This window comes from Rhinopithecus roxellana, chromosome 20 (assembly GCF_007565055.1).
Source record: "Rhinopithecus roxellana isolate Shanxi Qingling chromosome 20, ASM756505v1, whole genome shotgun sequence".
NCBI lineage: Eukaryota > Metazoa > Chordata > Mammalia > Primates > Cercopithecidae > Rhinopithecus > Rhinopithecus roxellana.
Genome location: NC_044568.1, coordinates 7926265 through 7949095, shown reverse-complemented (window position 1 = coordinate 7949095; position 22831 = coordinate 7926265). Strand labels below are relative to the sequence as shown.

Genomic DNA, 22831 nt, shown 5'->3' with positions numbered 1-22831 from the left:
GTTTCATTCATTATTTTTTCAAAATGAGGAGATCTCATGTAAAACCCAAGATTTCTGGCTTCTTTGGAAGAGTTGGAAGACCTGGCAACCTCGAGTGCACATTCCCACCTGTCGGCTGCAGCTGTGGCTTCTCCTGGGATGAGACCCTCCCTGAATGTGACTCCTCCAGGTGGCTGCAGCTGCCACGACTTTCTGTCCTCTTCTTGACATGGAAGCAGAGCGGTCACCCCCATTTATGACTGTGCTTTTACCTTTCCTTAAGGTGGAAAGTGAGAGACGACTTGTAACTGTGTTTCCATCAGAGGTGGGGAAAGGATGTGCAAAGGCCCTGGGGTGGGAATGAGTTTTGTGGCTGGAAAGGAGCCTCAGGGAGGAAGGGGAGGGAGATGAGGCTGGAGAGGTGGGCAAGGACCAGGTCACTTAGGGTCCTGGAAGAAACCTGGATTTCACTTTGAGTATGATGGGAAACCATTGGAACATTAGAGGGCTTTATGGAGGGGAGATTCGATTTACATTCTAGAAAGATCCTTTTGGCTGCTGAATGGTGATACATGCTAGGGAAAAAAAGAAAAAGGAAGGGGGGCTAGGGGGTATTGGGGAGGGGCATTGGCAATTTTAGATAGTGGGGTCAGGGAAGACATCACTGAGAAGTGACATTTGGGCAAAACTTAGAAGACTGGGCGTGGTGGCTGACACCCGTAATCCCAGCGCTTTGGGAGGCTGAGGCAGGAGGATCACTTGAGCTCTGGAGTTCAAGACCAGTTTGTACAATATAGCAAAACCCCATCTCCACAAAAAGTTTAAAAATTAGCTACGCATGGCGGTGTGTACCTGTGGTCCCAGCTACTTGGGAGCCTGAGGTGGGAGAGGATTTCTTGGGCCCAGGAATTCAAGGTTACGGTGAACTATTCAGGCCACTGCACTCTGGCCTGGGTGACAAAAAAAAAACTTCCAAAACCTTAGGGGCAGGTGGGGAGACACAGGGGAGCAGCGTTTCATGCAGAGGGAGCAGCAAGTGCAAAGTCCCCGAGGCAAGAGTGTGCCTGCCGCATTTCAGGAACAGCAAGGGGGCCAGGGTGCCTGGAGGGAGGTGAGCGAGGGGAAAGGGGGCAGAAGATGGGGTCGAAGGTGAAGGGGAGTTAAAGGCCATTGTACAGGTGGCCGCTGACTCTGACAGGTGAGTGAATGCCGAGTCAGCCAGAACCCACACTCAGTATCTTCATAGGACCTTGCGGGCGGGGCGGGGGGGTGGCGGTGGTGGTCTCTGTCTTGACTGGGGGACTTCTTGGGGCTGGGACTTCCAATTCTGGGCACCAGGATACTGCACTCTGTCCGCCAAGTCCCTGACTTCTGGCCTGCCCTGGAGTATTTGGTCCCTGGTGGCTCATTACAGCTTTGAGGCTACTCTCCCTCCAGGCCCCCAAGGCGGGCATCTTAGCACCTGGAGCCCCCTTCACCATGCACTCAGAATGGGCCTTGGTGGAGAGATGGGAGGAAAGGTTGATGGAGGTGGGTGGGAGTTCTGCAGCCCCCTTAAGTACTCGTCCTTGTGGGACACACATCAGAGGAAAGTGACCCGGGGTCCTCAGGGGGTGACTGTACTCTGCCTCCCACAGGCAGTCTGTCTCCTCTCCCCTGTCTTGGCCGTGCTTTCCACCATTTGGACGATTGTCCCTGCTTCCCAGGGAGCCCTGCAGAAGTCTCCCCACCGGGCAGCACTGACGCCAGGCCCGCTTCCCTCTCTCTGTGTGGTAACCAGAGGGAATCCCGGGTACCCAGGTCCGACCACGCTGCTCCCTGGTGGGAGGTCTCCCACAACTCCCTGCTGCCTTGGGGTCAAGTGGCCTCTTCTGCAGGCTCCTAGTCCCCAGGGTTTGGACTCTGGGTCCAGCTCTGGGTTCCCGCTCCCTGGGTCTGGTTCTTCTTGCTGGACTCCCCCTTGTCCTTCAAGACCTCCTCCAGCTCCTCCTCCAGAAACCCCTGGGACTCCCGTGCCTGAGCCAGGCTGGTCCCTTCTGGACCCCTGCAGCCCCTGGTCACTCAACTTGCCTGGCGGTGGGCCATCACTGCTTTGCCTGGCTGTGTCCTTGTCTCTGTGGTTCACGCTGAGAGCCGCCTTTCACTGCCGCATCCCAGCTGCAACACGGCACCCGACACTGAGCAGCAACAGGAAACAAAAGATGGCACCCGCTGGGCACTCTCGGGCTACCCCGTCCTGTTCCCGCATGTGTCACTAAATCTTCACTGCAGCCCTTAAGGCGGACATCATTTTCATTCCATTTTACAGAGGAGAAAACCAAGGTCCAGCCAGATTGAAATAACTTGCCCAGGGCACCCTGCTGATAAGCGGAGGAGGTGGGATGTGAACCCACCCTACCTGGTTCCAGAGCCCTGCTCTTGTCCCCTCCCCCATCCCTCCCTGCTGAAAGTGAACTAATCAGTGAGTCAGTGAATCCGGATGACCAAAGCCCCCCGCACCAGTGGCCCCCGCCTTCTCCCTCCCCCTGCTCTGAAGCTTGGGCCAATCTCCCCTGTCTCGTCATCGGCACCCATGGGTCTGCGCCGCCAGCCTCACCACCCTCTCCTTCCCCACCTCCTGAAGCCAGATTCCCCCTTGGCATCGGCCTCTCTGCAGAATCGGTTTCCCTCCCCACAAATGTCACCAGAGGGGTTCCCATCGCCAAAGCCCATGGCCTTTTCTCATCTCTCGGTCTTCATTTCCCTTGACCTTTTGGTGGTATTCACGACTGTGGCTCCCTCCTCCTGGAAGCAGTTTTTTCCCTCGGCCTCTTGGCTGCTGAACAACTCTGGCCGTCTCCTTCTCCTCTTGGCTGGTGGCATTTCTTCACTCATTCATTTAGCAAATTCTTTGCTGAGCGCCACCCATGCCAGAGCCAGACGTGGTTCCAGGAGCGGGTGCTGGACAGACAACATCCTGCCAGACCAGACCTCAGTAAACCAATGAATAACACCACTTCCAATCACCAGAAGGGCAGAGGGGATAGTACAATAGGGGGAAGGACTGAAAGTGACTGTGCGTGATGGGAGTGGTGGCTGCTTTCAATGGAGGGGTCGGGGTCATCTGAGCTGGGAAGCAACCAGCCAAGTGACGCTGGGGGAAGAACACTGGGCCAAGGGCACAGCAAGTGCAAAGGCCCTGAGGTGGCTTTGGAGGAAGGGAGCTGCCCGTGAGGCTGGAGTGTGGAGGGACAGGGGATGACAAAGGGTACGCAGTGGCCTGACAATCTGGTAGAAACACAAATGTCAAGTCACGGAGTTGGGGTTTATCCCAAGCTCTACAGGGCATCACCAGAAGGTTGCAGGAGGAGAGAGACCCGATCGTATTTACATTTTTAAAAGGTACCTCTTTGTCATAAAATGGCCCGTGCATCCGAACAATCTGGGGCACTTGCTCGAAATGCAGATCGCAGCCTCTTCCCAAACCTGCAGCAACAGATTCCACAGGGGCCAGCCCAGGAATCTGCATTTTAACGTGCACGTGCAAACTTGAGAACCACTCCTGTAGCAGATTCTTCACTTGGCCTTAGCCAAGAAACAATAGAGATGGTTAACTTGGATGTTTCCAGGTGGCCAGTGGACAGGATTCAGGATCTAAGAATCGAGGTGGCAGGATCATGCTAACTTTCACTAGCCTGTCACTAGCCATTGGCATCTTCCTTTGTGACGTGTGGCAACAACAAACCTCAGTGGACTAGCTGCACCTGGGGCTTTGACACCAGTCGAAATCACAGGTGTTTTCCATCACACATTACAGGGGTTGCAGATATTTTGGAATACCGCTTCCCTCCTCACTGCTTTGAAGTTACTGTAGTTATTAGACGTGCACTAGATCTTGTTATATCCTGTGTCAATCAAGAAGTATGTGTACTAATATTATACATCTAATTTTTAAATATTTATTTCTTGAGATAGCGTCTCACTGTCACCCAGGCTGGAGTGCAGTGGTGCAATCTCGGCTCACTGCAACCTCCGCCTCCCGGGTTTGAGGAATTCTCCTGCCTCAGCCACCTGAGGAGCTGGGATTACAGGAGCATGCCACCATGCCTGGCTAAGTTTTGTATTTTTAGTAGAGACAGGGTTTCACTATTTTGCCCAGGCTGGTCTTGAACTCTTGACCTCAGATGATCCACCCACCTCGGCCTCCCAAAGTGCTGAGATTACAAGTATGAGCCACCATGCCTGGCCTATATATCTGGTTTTTTTTTTTTTTTAATGTTTTGATAATTCCATTCCAATATAATTGGTTTTCTTTGCAATTCTGCATGTATTTGTTTTACGTGTTGAAAAACATTATTCTGAGTAAGGGTCCATGAGGCTTCACCAGATGCCAAAGGGGTCTGTGGGCTGGAAAATGTGCAAAGGTGGAGAGGGAGGCTCAGATAGACCTAGGCACCATTCCTAACTCCCCCTGCCAATGCTGTGGGATCTTGGGTGAATCTGTTTCCTTCTGTCTGCCTCAGTGTCCTTACCTGGAAGATGGAGCCTGGTAGCCCCTACCTCAAATGCTTGCAAAGAACCAGCCAGGCCCCCCAAGCAGGCATCAGGGAGGTGCTCTGAGACCAGCTGGGCCTTTCTTGCCATGGGAGATGGGCTGACCAGGCTTTGAATCCCAGCTCTGCCACTTACTTGCCCATTATGGCCCTGGGATGGGGACTTGACCTCTTCACCTGCCTCAGTTTCCTCACTTCCACTATGTGGAGATAGTAATAGCACCCAAGTCATAGGGTGGTTGTGGAGATGAATTGAGTTTCTATTTGTCAAAAGGGTGCCAGCTCAAAAGGGTGCCAGCACCCTCTGTGGATGCTGTAGAGCGTGGTTGTCACTGGGTGTGTCACTGGGTGTCTCACTCTCAGGTTCAATTTGGGGTTCCCAGAGGACTGGATCCAAGTCCTGTTCTGTCTGCATTCCCAGGACACAGTGTCTGCGTTTGTGCAGTCACTGCTGTTTTTCAGGTGGGATTGAGGAGGAAGGACAATTACATTAGTGCTCGGGATGGGGAGACTGAGTCGGAGTACCATCAGGCCACAGGGGACCCCGGATTCAGCAACGGAGGTGCAGAGAGGCAAGGAGCAGAGGCTGAAGCCTGCCTGGTCTTGAGATCCTGAGCAAACGTGGAATCCACATCACCCAGTTGGACAGTACCTCCCCACCACCCACTCAGTCTGGCTCTGTTAGGCTTGAGGCAGCTGAGAATTTTTTCTTTATTATTTGCAAGACAGAATCTGTTCTCCTCTGTTAAAATGGGGACAGCTAGCATGTATTGAGGTCCATCGGGAGTGAACCCTGGGTTATGCCTCTTTACACGTATCTTCTTGTTATTTATTTATGTTTTTGAGAAAGGGTCTCCCTCTGTCACCCTGGCTGGAGTGCAGTGGTACAGTCATAGCTCACTATAGCCTCAACCTCCCTAGCTCAAGCAATTCTCCTGCTTCAGCCTCCTGAGTGGCTACCACCACAGGTGCATGGCACCACACTTGGCTAATTTTTTTAATTTTTGTAGAGACAGGGTCTCACTGTGTTGCCCGGGCAGGCCTTGAACTCCTGGGCTCAGGTGATCCTCCCACCTCAGCCTCCCAAAATGCCAGGATTACAGGCATGAGCCGCTATGCCTGGCCAGCGATGCCTCTTTACCTGTTTCATGTAATGCCTCACCTGGAAGGCAGGTAAGGAAACGGAGGTTCAAAAAGGTGAGGTAACTTGTCCGAGGCCACACAGAACGTGCCTAGCACAGCTGGGGTTTGCCTACAGGAGACCTGGCTCCCCCGGCCACGCCCTTAAACACTCCAGCTACACTGCCAGCTCGCAGCAGGTAAATGCTTTCCTGCTTTTCTCCGCTATGTTCCGAACTGACCAACCCCAGATCATATTCACAGATGTGTTTTCAAGGGTGGCAGCAGGTGACAGCTGGGGTGGGAACCAGCAGATGTCTGGAGGCCCTTCGCATGGAGGGCCTTTCCTGGCCTCCCATGGCAGCCTCCTCCCTGAGCCCTGCCCATCTCTATCCTCCCTGACTGCACACACTTTCTTCCCTCTCACTGCCTGCACTCTGAGCTGGTTCCCTGGGCTGTAGCCCTCAGCCTTTGTGGTGTCAAATAATAGGGAGGGGTGAGGACTGCAGTGAACTAGACAGCACCTGCCCTTGGTAAAGGGAGCAGCAGCCACTCTGCCCAGCCACAATTTCCATGTGGGAATAAGGTCCTGGTCTTCCATATTTTCAAAAGAATCTAGATTCTCATATGATTTTCCCATTTTTAAATATTGGCATGACAGCTAATTCAAATTTTTAGAAATATCACATGTACCAAGAGAGAAAGAGAGACAGAGAAACACACACACCCCCCCCAGAGAGAGAGAGATAGGCAGAAAGGGAGAAGAGATAGAGAGAGATCACTTCTTGGCCTTACAGCTAAGGTCAAGTGGAGAGAGAGAGAAACAGAGAGAGGAGAAAAAAGAGGAGGAGGAAGAGAAGGAGGAAGATGAGGAGGAAGAGGACAGGGGAGGGAACAAAACAAAGAGAAAACAAAACAAAAAATCTCAAAAACCTGTCTTCGAGCCAGTTGGTGACTTCTCCCTTCCCCTTTTTCGTCCTTCTGCCTTCATAGCAACTCCCTTTTAGAGATGGGAAAAAAGAGGCCTGGAGAGATGAGAGGACTTGCCCAAGATGACCTGCCAGGGGGTGGGTGGGAGGGTGGGTGGGGCCTTTGGGGCCAGAACTCGACCTTGGACTTCAAAGTTCTTCCCACCAGGTTCCTACTACCCATCTCCAGGCCCGCAGCCTGTGTGGGCCAGCGCTTATTTTCAAAGTCAGCAGCTGAATCCTGAAGGGGAAGAAAAATAATTGTCGTCTGATTCTGAAGGCCAAGGTCACCATGACAAGTCTCACAGGCTCAGCGACTGTCCCCAGATTCCAACAGAGCCATTTCTAAAGGGCACGTCTGCCAGAGACGCCTCTGAACTGACAAGGCCTGGAGTCTTGTGGAACTCTAGGGGCCGGAGGCATTGTCAAAATCCCTTCCAATGATAAACTAGTTTGTTCAGTTGTTGAGTGTGGAGGAGAAAGGACTTGTTTCTCTGGGCCCAGCCCATCAGCTTCATAGGCTGCCATTTACAGAGGACCTAGAGTGCTCCAAGATCTAGATGGGGACTTTGCAGCCATTCCCTCATTAAAGTTGCCCAGAAAATCCTGGGAGACTGGTAGTGTTGACTCTGTTTTACAGCCAAAGAAACTGAGGCTCAGAGAGGTTAGGAAAAGGCCAAGGTCAAATCCGTGCCTGCTTGACTTCAAGTCCAGGCTCACCCCACCACAGCAAGGTGGTAGAGAAGCTTCCTTCTTTGCTGCGGTTGATCTGGGGGCCACAGTGGCGGCTAGGGTGGTTTGGGGAGGAGGTGATTTTGAACAAAGAAAAGAAGATGGCTGGGCGTGGTAACTCACGCCTGTAATCCCAAAACTTTGGGAGGTCAGTGGGGGAGGATTACTTGAGGCCAGGAGTTTGAGACCACCCTGGGCAACAGGGTGAGACCTCATCTCTACAAAAAATTTAAAACATTAGCCAGACACAATAGCACGTGGTCCCAGAGACTTGGGAGGCTGAGGTGGGAAGATCACTTGAGCCCAGGAGTTGGAGGCTGCAGTGAGCTATGATTCCATCACTGCACTCCAGTCTGGGTGACAGCATGAGACCCTGTCTCAAAAAGGAAGAAGAAAAAAAGGAGGTGTATTAGTTTCTTCTTGCTGATGTAACAAATTTCCACAAATTTAGAATTTAGTGCCTTGAAACAATATGGATTTATCACACAGTTCTCGAGGTCAGAATTCCAAAATGAGACTTAAAAATCAGTGTTGACTGAGCATGGTGCCTCACGCCTGTTATCCCAGCACTTTGGGAGGCTGAGGTGGGTGGATCACCTGAGGTCAGGAAGTTTGAGACCAGCCTGGCCAACATGGTGAAGCCCCATCTCTACTAAAAATACAAAAATTAGCCAGGCGTGATGGTGTATGCCTGTTATCCCACCTACTCGGGAGGGTAAGGCAGGAGAATTGCTCCAGCCTAGGTGGCGGAGGTTGTAGTGAGCTGAGATCTTGCCACTACACTCCAGCCTGGGCAGCAGAGTGAGAATCGGTCTCAAATAAAACAAAACAGCAGCAAAAAACCAAAGTGTCAGCCGGACTGTGTTTCTTTCTGGAGATTCAAGGGGAGAACTTGTCTCCTTGCCCTTTCTGTCTTCTAGAAGCCGTCTGCATTCCTTGGCTCATGGCCTCACATCACTGCAACCCCTGCTTTTGCCACGGCGTCTCCTTCTCTGTCTCTGACCCTTCTATCTCCCTGTCATAATGACCCTTGTGATTATACTGGGCCAACCCAGATGTCAGGATAATATGCCCATCTCAAAATCTTTTTTTTTAATGCCTTCAACCTTTGTCTTTTTAAACAAATTTAATTTAATTTAATTTTAAGTTCCAGTATCCATGTGCAGGACTCGCAGGTTTGTTACATAGGTAAATGTGTGCTATGGTGGTTTGCTGCACCCATCAACCCATCACCTAGGTATTAAGGCCCACGTGCATTAGCTATTTATCCTTCCATCTCAAGATCTTAATCACATCTACAAAGTCCCTTGTGCCATGCAAGGTAACATATTCTCAGTTCCAGGGATTAGGATGGGGACACCTTTGAGAGCCCTGCCAACCCCAGGGGCTTAGAGAGTCATCACATTCAAATGTCTTACTGTAGCATTCAATGCCTTTGACACATGGATCCCAAGCAGTCCTGCCTATCTCCACCCTCAGTACCCGCCAGAAGGAAGTACAGCTGCAGGCTGAACATGCCATTCCCCCCGCGCCTCCAGCATGCCCCACCCATTGGAGTGGCCCTCTAGGCCAGTGCTCCTCACCCTCCTACATGCTTTGGAGTCAGCTAGGGACCTGGTGACAATGCAGGTCTTCAGTCAGTAGGTCTGGGAGGGGCCAGAGATTCTATATTTTCTCCAGGGTCCCAGGGAATGCTGACACTGCTGGTTTGTAGACCTCCCTTTGAGGAGTGAGACTCTAGACGAGATGGTTATGTAGAAAACAGTCATCTCTGGGCCCCATGTTTCCAAGGTAGCATGCCAATTGGCATTGGAATGGCATCACATGCCCACGTGCTCTGTTGCCCGACCTTTTGCCCATCCCACTAAAGCAGTCACTGAGGGTCTCTACTATGACCTGGAGTCAAAGCATAAAAGCTTTCCGGCCTCATTAAAAGAAAATTCCAAGTGAGCGTTGTGACCTTGGGCAACTCACTCACCCACTCTGGGCGTTTGCGGAAAGGATGTGGGGCTGGCTGGACGAGAGAACTTTCGGGAACAGCTGTCAGATCCATGCCCTTGGCTTAGAAAATCAATTCGGGCATCTGAGCTGAATGTCTTTCCTTTTCCTCTAACTCTGAACATTGAGTTATGGGCTGGCGTGGTGTTTGTTAGAACTCTGGACCCTGGGAAAGCTGGATAACCGAGGGTTTGCAGGGCATTTCACCCCTATCTGTAGATATCAGGGGTCCATACAGGGTCTTAAAATGTTGCATGGCTGCTGTGTCAGGGATAGAAATGACTTAGATATCATCATATAGGGAGACGAGGCTGGAAACTCTAATGCTCTCGAGAGCCCGGCAGGACCCATGAAGGGTTGAGGGGCACCGGGTGGGGTCTGTGCCCCTGTGCGAGGAGGGCAGCCCCAGCTCAGCCCCACAGTCATCATCACGTGATGATGCAGGTCCAGTATTGTGCATTTGCCCATTTTGCAAACGAATCCAGAAATCTGAATGTTTTTTTTAATGTGAAGCCTCCTATTTTTAAATGTTGATAATGAATTCAGATATTTTTAAAATACTGTGTGGGCCAAACAAGACATTTCTGTGGGCTGGATTCAGCCTGTTGGCAACTCGTTTGAGAATCTACTCACTCTGCCGAGAGGGAAACTGAGGCTCACAGCAGCAAAGGGACCTTCCTGAGGTTTGCAGCATCAGGGTTTAAACTCGGGGCTGCTGACACATGGTGGAGCCACCATCTGTTGGTCTCACTGTAGTTCTCTCTTCCAGACAGCCCTTTCCCCCTCAAGCCTCAATCCTCCTGCCTCGGATAGAGCCAACGCAGCCCCCAGGCACACAACAGGAAACAGCCTGGGTGGGAGGTGGAAGAGTGCCTCCCACCCGACTCTGCTCCTGACTTACTCTGTGACATGGGAAAGTCCTGGCTCCTCTTTGCATCTGAGATTTCTCATCTGTAGAACAAGGGCTGGGGGCTCAGTGACCCCTCAAGTCCCTCCCTACGGCTCTCCATGGCCTCTGGCCTTTTCCTCCCAGCCCTGGTACATCCCTGCCTCTGAGCTTCCCATATTGACATTTTTGCAAACAGCAGCTGCCACACAGACGTTGCCAGCCCCCGAGGTCCCAGTCCACATCATCTACATGATTCAACATGCTCGGTATCAGGGGGCCCGACACCCATCTCACAGCCAGCGGCCACTGCGCCGTGCCTTATTGATTTGATGTATTAAACTGATGGATTTTTTGAGAAAAAAAGTGTTTTCTCTTGAAAGGCCATTGAGTCTTGAGACTTCATATGACTTTGCAACAATTCCCCTCTGATCCCCATAAAGGTTTTATTTGTCCAGTGGCTGAAAATGCACTTGTTCTAGGCTTGCTAATTCTCCTTGGCTACTTTACTTTAGGAATAACAACAACAGGAACAGCTAACGGGCACTTTAGACAGGACAGGTGTTGGCCTAAGCACTTACTCATCAATTAATTCACTTAATCCTCACGACAGTCCATTGGCTGGCTGCTTCACGTATGCCCAATTTGCAGATGAGAAGACTGAGGTTCAATGGCAATGTATCCTTTTCCCAGTCTCACAGCTAGTTCTTGATGGAGCTAAGGTAACCTAGGCAGGCTGGTTCAGGCCCTCAATTTCTCTCGGTGCCTTTACCACCTCTTACTACAATTGATGGTCAGTGATGGTAGCTCATGTCCATAATCCCTGCATTTTGGGAAGTCAGGGCTGGAGATCACTTGAAGCCAGGAGTTTGAGACCAGCCTGGGCAACAGAGTGCGACCCTGTCTCTAGAAAAATTGAGAAAATTAGCTGCATGTAGTGGTGCATACCTGTAGTTCCAGCTACTTGGGAGGCTGAAGTGGGAGGATCGCTTGAGGCCAGGAGTTCGAGGCTGCAGTGAGCCATGATTGTGCCACTTCACTCTAGCCTGGGAGACAGAGTGAGACCCTGTCTGTTAATAAAAAATGAACATGAAAAATTAGTTGGGCATGGTGGTGCACGTCTGTAGTCCCAGCTACTTGGGAGGCTGAGACCAAAGAATCTCTTGAGCCTGGGTTGAAGCTGCAGTGAGCCTTGATTGAGCCAGTGCACTGCAGCCTGGGTGACAGACTGATACCTTGTCTCTAAAAAAATAAAAAAGGAAAAGGGAAAATTATTATAATAGTGAATAATGACACTTATTAGCAATAAATAGTCATACTTAACTTTCTTCAACTCTTTCCAAAGATCGGGCTTGTGTGATTTACCAGTATTGTCTCATTGACTGCATCCAACAAGTCAATTATGCCCAGTTTAGGAATGAGGCACCCCACGGACACAGGACCACTCAAGGTCACGCAGCCGAGACACAGTTCCCACCCATCCTTTTTCACTCAGTCAAGGATCTGGCCCTGGAAGCTCTCTCAGCAAGGGAGGGATCCAGGGAGAACGGGAAATCATTCCTGCAAACCCATCAGTCCCAGCAATGAAGGGTCAGAGTTGGCGTCACAAAGCTGTTTTTTAAAAAGGCAAAAAGTGCAGCTAACAGGATCGGCTGTCACCTCCCGGCCCCGCACCTGATGAGAAATCATTTCATTCCTTCTGTCCCCTGAAGGTCACCTGTTCTCTGCCACAAATTGAACCATTAGTGCAAGTTTCGGAGACTTGGGACAATCATCCCCACCATTATGGAGCCTTTCCTGGCGTCACCAAGGCAAGGCCTTGCAGGGCCTGCTGAGAGGCTGTCTGTTCTGACTTCCTGTCCTTCCGCGAGCTTGCATTCCGTAGCACTAAGAAGAAAAGTGAGCGTTCATCACAGCCCAGGCATTCTGCATCGGTTCCCGATTGTTTAATTATGCCCATACCGCCTTTTATTTGCCTGACGCCAACACCTACTTTTCTTTTCTAGCATTGACTTAGTTTTTCCTTAAGGTGACCATTTTTTTCTTTTTTTTTTTTTGAGACCGAGTCTCCCTCTGTCACTCAGGCTGGAGTGCAATGGCACGATCTTGGCTCACTGCAACCTCCACCTCCTGGATTCAAGTGATTCTCCTGCCTCAGCCTCCCGAGTAGCTGGGATTACAGGCGCCCGCCACCACACCCGGCTAATTTCTATATTTTTAGTAGAAACGGGGTTTCACCATGCTGACCAGGCTGGTCTCAAACTCCTGACCTCAGGTGATCTGCCTGCCTTGGCCTCCTAAAGTGCTGGGATTACAGGCGTGAGCCACCAAGCCCGACCAAGGTGACTCTTTTTTTTTAAATTTTTTATTTTTGAGACAGGGTCTCGCTTCTGTTGTCTAGGCTAGAGTGCAGTGACAGGATCGTAGCTCACTGCAGCCACAATCTCCTGGGCTCCAGTGATCCCTCCCACCTCAACCTCTCAAGGAGCTGGGGCTACAGGCACGCGCCACCATGCCTGGCTAATTTTTAAAATTTTTGTAGAGATGATATCTCGCTATTTTGCCCAGGCTGGTATCAATCTCCTGGGCTCAAGCAATCCTCCCACCTTGGCCTCCGGGATTAGAGGCTTGAGCCACTGCATTCAGCCTCATTTTTTACATGTACATTTAAAAACGGGACTTTAGATTCTTGGTTCTCAAATTGGATTGCATATCAACATCACCTGGAGGGTCCATTCAAACACAGAATGAGTCCTACTCTCAGAGTTTCTGATTCCACAGGTCTGGGCTGGGGCCCGTGAATTTGCACTACAAGTGCCCAGGTAAGCCTGGTGCTGCTGCTCGGGCACTCAGTGTGTGCTTAGACCACTGGCTTAGACCACCATTCTCACTGGAAATCAGAGTCCCTTGCATTAAAAAAAAAAAAAAAAAATCTGTCACTGAGGGTCCCTGCAGAAAACAGAATCCCCCAAATAGTTCAAGTGAAGACACTTTAATGAAAGAAACTCCTTACAGTGGAGTGAGAAGGGTTAAGAGAATCTGAGGCCAGGCACGATGGCTCATGCTTGTAATTCCAGAGCTTTGGGAGGCTGAGGCAGGAGGATCGCTCGAGCCCAGGAGTTTCAGACCAACCTGAGCAACATAGTGACACCCTGTCTCTAAAAAACAAAAATTAAAAATTAGTGGGGTGTGGTGGTGAGTGCCTGTAGTTCCAGCTACTTGGGAAGCCAAAGTAGTAGAATCACTGGAGCCCAAGAGGTTAAGGCTGCAGTGAGCCATGATCCAGCCACTGCACAATGCACTCCAGCCTGGGTGATAAAGCAAGACTTTGTCTCAAAAATAAATAATTAATAATAACAAATAATAAAAAATGTTACTCAATCTGGCTAGAAACTATGGAAGACTCTGAGCCTGAGGCCAGCCTTGTATGTGCTTTAAAAAATTGACAAGTGTTACAAAGGTGTTAAGGACCTATTAGCACCACACAGAGATTCTTTTGATTGAGGTAATAAGAACGTTAAAAATCAGGGGAAAGAGAATCACTTTTGCACTCTTTGGTTTAGACAATTTAACGCTGTGACTCAACACCGCCTTAAAGCACTTGTCCCTGGTGGGAAACAGGAATGTGTAGCTTACAGCCTCCAGTGGCACCCAGCTTCTGGGACTTATTCGCCAGCTGGCACTCAGCACTCGGGGAGGGCTGCTGCTGGGGATGGGGGCAGGTTGGTGTACATCCCCTGGCATGTCCAGCCTGTCTCAAAGCTGGGTGGAGGTGGGCTGGAGGTGGCCAGGGCAAGCCCCCAGGCAGAGACACAGGGGCCAGCAGGTGGAAATATGCCCCCAAGGGCCATGGGCAGCCTGGGGGCACTGGCTGTGCCTGCTGCACCTTCACAGCCCCCTGCCACTGCTCCCTCCCCTTAAGTATTAATGTCCTCTGGAATCCCGCCTCCCACATGGGTTCAGAGGCATCCTGTTAGCTCCAACTACCTTCTGACAATCACAGCAGATACACAGGGAGTGCTGAGTTTTGCCAGTGCCCCACACCTGTCTGAGCTCCAACTCATGGACATCCCTGCTGGATGTTCCATGGCTCATGTAGGCTCTGCATGTCATTGTCCTCCTGCCTTAGCAGTGTTCCATGCTCAGTGAGGAACACCATCATCTGCTCAGGTGTCCAAGCCAGGAACATGGCAGCAGTGTGGCCTCCTCCCTCTCCTTTGCCGCCAAGTTCATAGGTGCACAGCCCACTGAGTCCAACCCTCAGGGGTTATTAGTTTACCTACTTGTCCTCATTCCCATTGTGGCCACAGTCCGGGTCACTGTCATCTCTCGCATGGAGTGCAGTGGAAGTCCCCAGGAGCTCTTTCCATCCTGTCCATCCATTCTTCACTCTCCTCTCAGCATACAGGGTTCACTGGCTAAGCCCCTCACCTGCCCCTGAACGCAGGTCAAGTCCAGTTTCCCCAGCCTGGCTTCCAAGAATCCTCCAGATTACCTTCTCTACCCTGTAGCCTCCTTCCCTATCACACCTGGTGGCTGGCTGGTACAGGATCCCTGAGAACTGAAGGGATCCATCCCACTCAGCGGCCACCCTTTTCTGGACACCTGGTTCCAGAATTGCTTGGGACTCTGGAGAATATCTTGAATGGAAGCCTTGACTAGGGAATCCTACGCCCCACAGCCAGACCAGCCGCAGCAACCTGCTAAGAGTGGGAGAATATGGTTTCCAAGTGGCCACTCTGTCCTGATGACAGCCTCCTTGCTGACCATGGTTCCTGGAGTCACGGAGGCGTGAGTTTGAACTGCAGACTGTCACTACCTAGGTGTGTAGAGCAGTTGCTTAATCCCTCGGAAGCTGAGTTTTCTTGTCTGCAGAATGGGTGATGCATTGCTACCTTGCAGGGCTGTTAGGAAGATTTGGTGATATAATCCACATGAATTTTTGTGTCTGAGATCAGATTATCTAGAGGCACAGTGTAAGATGAGTATTTGGGTATAAAGTCATTGGTGAAGGAAATGCTCCCTGGGGAGACTGGTAAGGGAACTGAACCTGCAGGACAGGGAAGGGAGAAAGGAAAGCAAGGGATGGTGTCAGGCCAGTCTGACCCCACGGGGGCTTTGCAGTGTGGGTCACAGCTCAGAGTTGTCCTAGCCAGAGCCACAGGACAGGACCCTGCTGGTCAGTCATGTGTTGATGGCACCTAAGAGGGAAATGTAAGTTCCCAGTCATTTTCTGAACAAAGATAGAAAAAATTGGCTCTGGTTGCCCAAAGACAATCCTCTAAAGACAGAAACTCTAAAAAGAGAGCCTAGGAGACTGGGCGGGACACCAACATCCTTCTTTTTGACTTGGCACATAATAAAGACCTTACAATTGTCAGCCTTTATTGTGACAATTATAACAACAAGAACAATCATTATTGTTATTAATTTCCTTGGCTGGAGTGGGCTGAAACTCGCAGATGGATGCTCCCGAGCCCAGTAAGAAGATAAGGAAATAAATCTAGCAATCTAGCTGGAAAAGCACAACTCGGCCAGGCACACCTGGGAGGCCTTGGGAGGCCGAGTCGGGAGGATCACTTGAGGCTGAGAGTTCGAGACCAGCCTGAGCAACATAATGAGACCCTGTCTCTACAAAATAAATAAATTAGCTGGGCATGGTGGCACATATCTGTAGTCACAACTACTATGGAGGCTGAGGCAGGAGGATGGCCTGAACCGAGGAGTTAGTGGCTGTAGTGAGCTATGATCATGCCACTGCACTCCAGCCTGGACAAAGAGCAAGATCCTATCTCAAAAAAAAAAAAAATTTCTGTATATCTATATCTATCTATCTGTCTAAGCACAACCCAGCCGGGTGCAACTCAGGCCTGTAATCCCAGCCCTTTGGAAGGCCAAGGCGGGTGGATCATTTGAGGTCAGGAGTTTGAGATAAGACTGACCAACATAATGAAACCCAATCTCTACTAAAAATACAAAAATTAGCCGGGCACGGTGGCGGGCGCCTGCAATCCCAGCTACTCGGGAGGCTGACGCAGGAGAATTACTTGAACCTAGGAGGTGGAGGTTGCAGTGAGCCGAGGTGGTGTCACTGCACTCCAGCCTGGGTGACAGAGTGACAGTCTGTCATAAATAAATAAATAAATAAATAAATAAAGCACCCACAACCCTGCCAGGCATCGGGGTACTTGTGCCTGTTTCCCCATGGTTAAGTTACTTCCGGAGCATCCCCACCTCCAAGCTCTGGCCCATCTCCCATCACTTCTGAAAGAGCATTGCTGGGCCCTGCTGTGAGGGGAGGTGCGGGGGAAGCGTCCTGGCCTGGGGCCCACATGGGCAGGGTTGACCGCACCCCCTGTGGTGTGGGGGCTGCGCGGGGGGGAGGCAGCTGAGTCAGTGAGCAGTGCCATGATGAGGGGCAGTCCTTGCCAGAACCAGCAGGGGCTGGAAACCCAGCGAGAGGAGCATCAGCAGCTCCGAGGTAAAGATTGTTGGGTTGGGGATGAAATCTCCTGGGTGTCAGCCACCCTCCTGCAGGCTCAGCGCTCCCTGAATTTCCTGCTTTGCTCCCCGCTGCCTGGTGGGCCTTGGGCCAGCGAAGGGCTCGGAGGCTGTGAGTGTGCGGTGCCAGGGGGTGTTTTAACAGCATCCAGGCTGCCAACAGCACATTATTCTCTTACAAAAACCGAGGAATTACCCAGGAGATGTGATATTTTGGTAGGGGGGGAAATAAAAGAAAAGGAAAAAGGGAAGAAGAAGAAAAGTTCTCTGAGACTAAAAGCGCTGTTGTGCTAGGGGTGATAGTGGGCGTTTCAGCATCTGGGTTCTTCACCAGGGAGCAGGTAGGGACTCAGAATTTACTGTTTTTTTATTTGATAAATAGTATTTCTTGGATGTCCCTGGGACATTCCAGGTGGAAGGAACAACTTGTGCAAAGGCAGAGAGCTAGAAAAGGACATGTTTGACAGCTTCGGAGAATAGAACAGCTGAAGATAAGGACTCCTGGTTGTGATGGAAATTCTCCTCAAACTGGCATGGGCAAAGACAAAGAATTAATTGGTTCATGTGATTGAAAGAACAAAGGACTGGCAGCTTCAGGCATGGCTGGGTCCGGGGGCTCAAACAATGTCATCAGGACGCACTCTTCCTCCAGCTCTTGGCTCTGCCTCCCTTGGCACTGGGTTCACTCTCAGGAAGGCTCTTGCCATCTGGTGATTCAGTCAATTCCATCTTTACATCCTTCTAGCCTCAAACTTGGTGGAAATAAAAGGCTTCTAGGGCTGGGCGTGGTGGTGCACGCCTGCAGTCCCACCACTTTGGGAGGCCGAGGGAGGATGTTCACTTGAGCTTAGGAGTTCGAGACCAGCTGGCGCAACATGGTGAAACCCCATCTCTACAAAAATATAAAAATAAGCTGGGCATGGTGGTGCATGTGTGTAGTCCCAGCTACTCAGGAGGCTAAGGTGGGAGGATCGCTTGAGTCCAGGAGGTGGAGGCTGCAGTGAGCTATGATCACACCACTGTGCTGCAGCCTGGGTGACAGAGTGAGACCCAGTCTCTGAAAGAAAAAGAAAGAAGGAAGGAAGGAAGGAAGGAAGGAAGGAAAGAAAGAAAGAAAGAAAGAAAGAAAGAAAGAAAGAAAGAAAGAAAGAAAGAAAGAAAGAAAGAAAGAAAGAAAGAAAGAAAGAAAGAGGGAAAGAGAGAGAGAGAAAGAAAGAGAAAGGAAGGCAGGAAGGCAGGAAGGCAGGAAGGCAGGCAGGCAGGCAGGCAGGCAGGCAGGAAGGAAGGAAGGAAGGAAGGAAGGAAGGAAGGAAGGAAGGAAGGAAAGAAGGAAGGGCGAACTTCTCTTTCCCAGTAGTTCCTGTGAAAGTCCTGAGGTTGAGTCTCATTGAGTAGACCTGGGTCATGGGTCCATGTCTGACTGCCCATGCCTGGTCTGTAGTTCTTTCTCTAAAGTGTGGGTCTTGGGGGACCACATGACTAGTGTGACCTGGAAGGCAAGCCATGCGGATGTTCCTAGTTCCATCTTCTATTGGCTACTTTTTCTTTCAGAAATCATATGCGCCCTCACAATTTCATTTCTCCCTGTTGACTCTATCTCTAGCCTCGACCTCGTCAAGAGTCCCTGGGCTGTATTTCCATTCCCCATTGGATATATCCCCATTATGTTCTTCTAAAAAAAACTGTAATAGTACAAATGACTTGAGCTCTTACTATGTGCTAATCATAAGCTCCTTATATTGCTGTGCAACTGATTGCTTATATCACCGCAACACTGCAAGACAGGTGTTATTACCCCCATTTTATTTTTTTATTTTTCAAGACAGAGTCTCGCTCTGTCAGCTTGGCTGGAGTGCAGTGGTGCTATCTTGGCTCACTGCAACCTCCGCCTCCCAGGTTCAAGCAATTCTCCTGCCTCCTAAGCAGCTGGTATTACAGCTGCATTCCACCACGCCCGGCTAATTTTTGTATTTTTAGTAGAGATGGGGTTTTACCATGTTGACCAGGTTGGTCTTGAACTCCTGACCTCAAGTGATCCATCTGCTTCAGCCTGCCAAAGTGCTGGGATTATAGGCATGAGCCACCATGCCTGTCCATTACTCCCATTTTACAGATGAAGGAATTGAGGCATACAGAAGTTCACTCCTGAACCAATGACTGGAGTTGGAGGGACACGGCACTCTGACTGGCTAGACCTGAGTCATGTGCCCCAGCATGGAGCCCAGATGTGGGTCAGCTGCAAAGGAACTATGTAGACAGAGAAGAAAGAGGCTCTCCTGGTAAAAAGCATGCAGGAATCATTATAACATGGGTAGGAAAAACAGCAGATGCCCCCTAAACCAGATGGCGAATGATGGTAATCCAATTTGGACCAATTTGTAGGAAAAGGGAGCTGTGCTATCTCAGAGAATACAAAGAAAGTTTGAACTGCCAAACTACTGGAAGGACAGGAGTGCAGGTGGCCTTCAGGAACAGCTGGAACCAGGTGCTCACGTGGTCAGAATGCTCAGACTCTCATCTGAACTGCTCTTTCCTGGTCTACTTCAGTGGATCTAAGCACAGATTCCTAGAAGAAGACTTTGATTGGTCAATTATAAGTCAGATTATCATACTAGGACCAATTAGCTATGCCAGGAGGGCAAAACCCTACCAGAACAGGGCTAACTGGGAGAACCACAAGGTTGAGGTGTGGGAGTAGCAATAGTGGGTTCTAGAAAAAATGTGGGGTAGGATACAGGGCAGATAAAAGTGTAGGTGTCCCTTGAGGGCAAACCTGCTGTGTGTGTGAGGTGGCATACTTAGAGCTGCAGGTGGCCAGATGTAGTGGCTCGTAATCCCAGTACTTAGGGAAGCTAGGCAGGCAAATAGCTTGAGCCCAGGAGTTTGAGAACAGCCTGGGCAATATGGCAAGACCGCATCTCTACAAAAAATAAAAAAATTAGCTGGATGTGGTGGCGCACTCCCATATTTCCATCTACTTGGGAGGCTGAGGTGGTAGGATGGCTTGAGCCCAGGAGTTTGAGGCTGCAGTGAACCGTGATCCCACCACTGCACTTCAGCCTGGGTGACAGAGTGACACCCTTTCTCAAAAAAAAAAAAAAAAAAAAAAAAAAAAAAAACCCACAAAAACAAACAAACAACAAGAACAAAACAAAATGTATAGTTGGAAGTAACACAGAACCTCACACTAACTGGCCTAACAATACAGCAGTGTATCTCATAAGCCCAGAACAGGGCAGCTCCCAGGGCTGGTGGTTGGTCTGATGAAGCCATCATTCCGTCACTCTTCTCTGCGTCTACAGTGTCAGCTTCACCCTAAACTGGTGGCTTCATGGCCGCAAGCTGGCTCTCAGTGGTGATCATCTAACCCATGAAAAAGAAAGGGAGCGCCTGGTCCAGCCACAGGATAAAAGTTCTTCCCCAGTAGTGGGCATCCAGAGAATGCTGACTTAAGCTTGGGTCCCTGAGCCGGCCCCTGCAGACAAGGATGGGACGGCCATGACAGTCTTCCATCATCGATCAGGACGTCCCCCAGAACCAGGTCTATTCTAAAATGACTTGCTACCCTCCGCTGGTGTGGGAGGAATAGGCACAGGGTGAGCCATCTTGGGTTGCCCCTCATCTCACGGCCTCTCTGCCTCTGTTGGACAGGGGTCCTGTGGCTGTCTGTGGTCTCCGAGGTGCTGTACATTCTGCTACTGGTGGTTGGCTTCAGCCTCATGTGTCTCGAGCTCTTCCACTCCAGCAATGTCATCGACGGGCTCAAGCTTAATGCCTTCGCGGCTGTCTTCACGGTGCTCTCAGGTAAGGCATGGCCAGTCCCGTGGCCTCTCAGAGCAGAGGCAAGAAAGGATGCTGCCCTTGGAGTAAGCCCTGGTTGTACCAACGGGGAGGCACTGGACAAGTCACTTCTCTTTGTGAGCCTGAGTTTTAGCATTTGTAAAAAATGGCCAATGCATATTGACTGAGTATGTATCACGTGCCAGGTGCCGGACCAGGTACTAAAGTTATAGTAATGAACAAAAGTAGGCAGTCCCAGACCTCAAGGAGCATAACACGTGTGGGAGGGAGAGGCAGATGAACTTGAGATGTCTTCAGGAGATCAGTGCCACATGGTCTGTGATGGATTGGATTTGCAGTGTCAGGGAGGGAGGTGGTTGTGCAGAGTAGGCTGACTGTGCCGCCTTTCCCTGGGATATAAAAGAGAAGCCGCTTTGGGGTGGAGGGCACATTGCTCCTCTTCCTGAGCTCATCTGGCTTTGAGAACTCCATGTGGAGAGGCTGCGTTGGAAGTTGAATGGTCAAACACATCCAGAAACTCAAGGGCAAGGGTGTGTTGGGCAGGGATTGTGGGGAAAGGCCACGGAGCCAGGGATTTTGAGGGTTTCAGGAAGAATGGGACCGTCAACCGCTTCATAGGACTCAGGAAGATGGAGACAGATGATTCCAAGCAAACACTTAGATTTGGTGGGCAGGTGCCCAGGGTCGCTGCAGTGGATCCAGGTCATCAGGGGTTAAGCTGGGATTACGCAGGAAGGGAATAAAGGAAGCCTATAAACTAGAACATCAGGAGGCCTGGCAGACAGAGCAGTGGCTTGGCTGTGTAAGACATTTGTTCCTAAAAAGCTGAGTGTAAATTGAATTTCTATAAATTTAATCCTATTCTTCACGCATTGGAAGAACTCTCTATTTAATGAAACCGAAACGATGAGCCTCTTGGTAAAGGAAGTAATCTCTCCTAATTGAGGTATGTACATTTGACAGAGGGATCTTGCAAAGAATAGAGCTGCATTCAAGAAATTAGAGCACACGCCATAGATCAAAATGTGCCAATCTGTCATCCCCAGGATGTGGGAAATCCAATCATCATAGTAAAGAAAAGAAGAAAAATAGAACAGTTGTCACCACACACAGACAACGTGGGATTCGGCCTCCATGCACGCCATCCCTGTGCACCCCATTCCCAGCAGTCCAAGGATGGAGAGCTTGTTTATTCTTTTTTCCCCTCCGTCTTTTATTTATTTACTCAACCAACATTCGCTAAAGGCCTAACTGGGCACTGTGCTTGTTTGGGGGAGTTTAAGGAAAAAGACTCAGTCCTTGCCCTCATGAAGCCTTTCTCTCTCTCTCTCTCAATCTCTCTTTATTTTTTTTGAGATAGGGTCTTGCTTTGTTGCCTAGGCTGGAGAGCAGTGGTGCAATCACGGCTCATGCAGCCTTAACCTTCAGGGCTCAAGTGATGCTTCTATCTCAGCCTCCTGAGTAACTGGGATTATAGGCAACTCCCATCCCCCCACCACGCTCAGCTAATTAAAAAAAAATTTTTTTTTTTTAGAGATAGGGTCTTGCTATGTTGCCCAGGCTAGTCTCCAACTCCCAGGCTCAAGTAATCCTCCTGCTTCAGCCTCTCAAAGCACTGGGATTACAGGCATAAGCAACCACGATCTTGTGGAGATTTCGATCTTGTGGAGAGACGTATTCATCAGATGATTCTAGCATGGCATGTTGACTTCTATGGACTGGGTGTGTTAACAGCCCTGTGGGAGGGGCACCCACATTTGCCCAGGGACTGGGGATGAGTGGGGTGGGCATGGGGAAGGCAACATTTGAGTGAGACTTGGAAAATAAGTAAGAGTCTGCTTGTTGGACAACTTGAGGAGGGCATTCCAGGTGGAGTGGACAGCGTAAGCAAAGGCCTGATGATGCGGCATATTCTAGGAACTTCACATAGCTCAGAATGGTGGGAAGACTGGGAGTAGGAAGAGGAGGAATGTTGAGAGGTGAAGCTGGAGAGGTTTGTGAGGGTGTCAGTGCTTTATAGAGGTCTTTGGATTTTACCATATAGGCAATAGGGAGCCACTGAAGAGTGTGGAGCAAAGGGCAACATGGTCAGGTTTGCATTTGGGGATTGTATTAGTCCATTCTCACACTGCTAATAAAGACATACCCGAGACTGGGTAATTTATAAAGAGAGAAGTTTAATGGACTCACAGATCCACATGGCTGGGGAGGCCTCACAATCATGGTGGAAGGCAAATGAGGAGCAAAGTCATGTCTTACATGGCAGCAGGCAAGAGAGCGTGTGCAGGGGAACTGCCCTTCATAAAACCATCAGC

The 22831-nt window shown here is 50.2% G+C and overlaps 1 protein-coding gene across 4 annotated transcripts in view; it reads left to right on the top strand.

The window, feature by feature from the left end:
- The window catches only part of GSG1L (GSG1 like), a 265619-nt gene that overhangs the window by 156014 nt on the left and 86774 nt on the right, over positions 1–22831 (top strand). For 2 of the 4 annotated variants that reach the window (XM_030925305.1, XM_030925306.1), the window contains exon 3: positions 20367–20519. The exons of 1 other annotated variant lie outside the window; for it this stretch is intronic. In XM_030925305.1, coding sequence (XP_030781165.1) covers positions 20367–20519 — 153 coding nt within the window. Of the gene's footprint in view, positions 1–16603; positions 16696–20366; positions 20520–22831 lie in introns of those variants that run through there. One more of the 4 variants, XM_010388640.2, reaches the window with a different exon arrangement.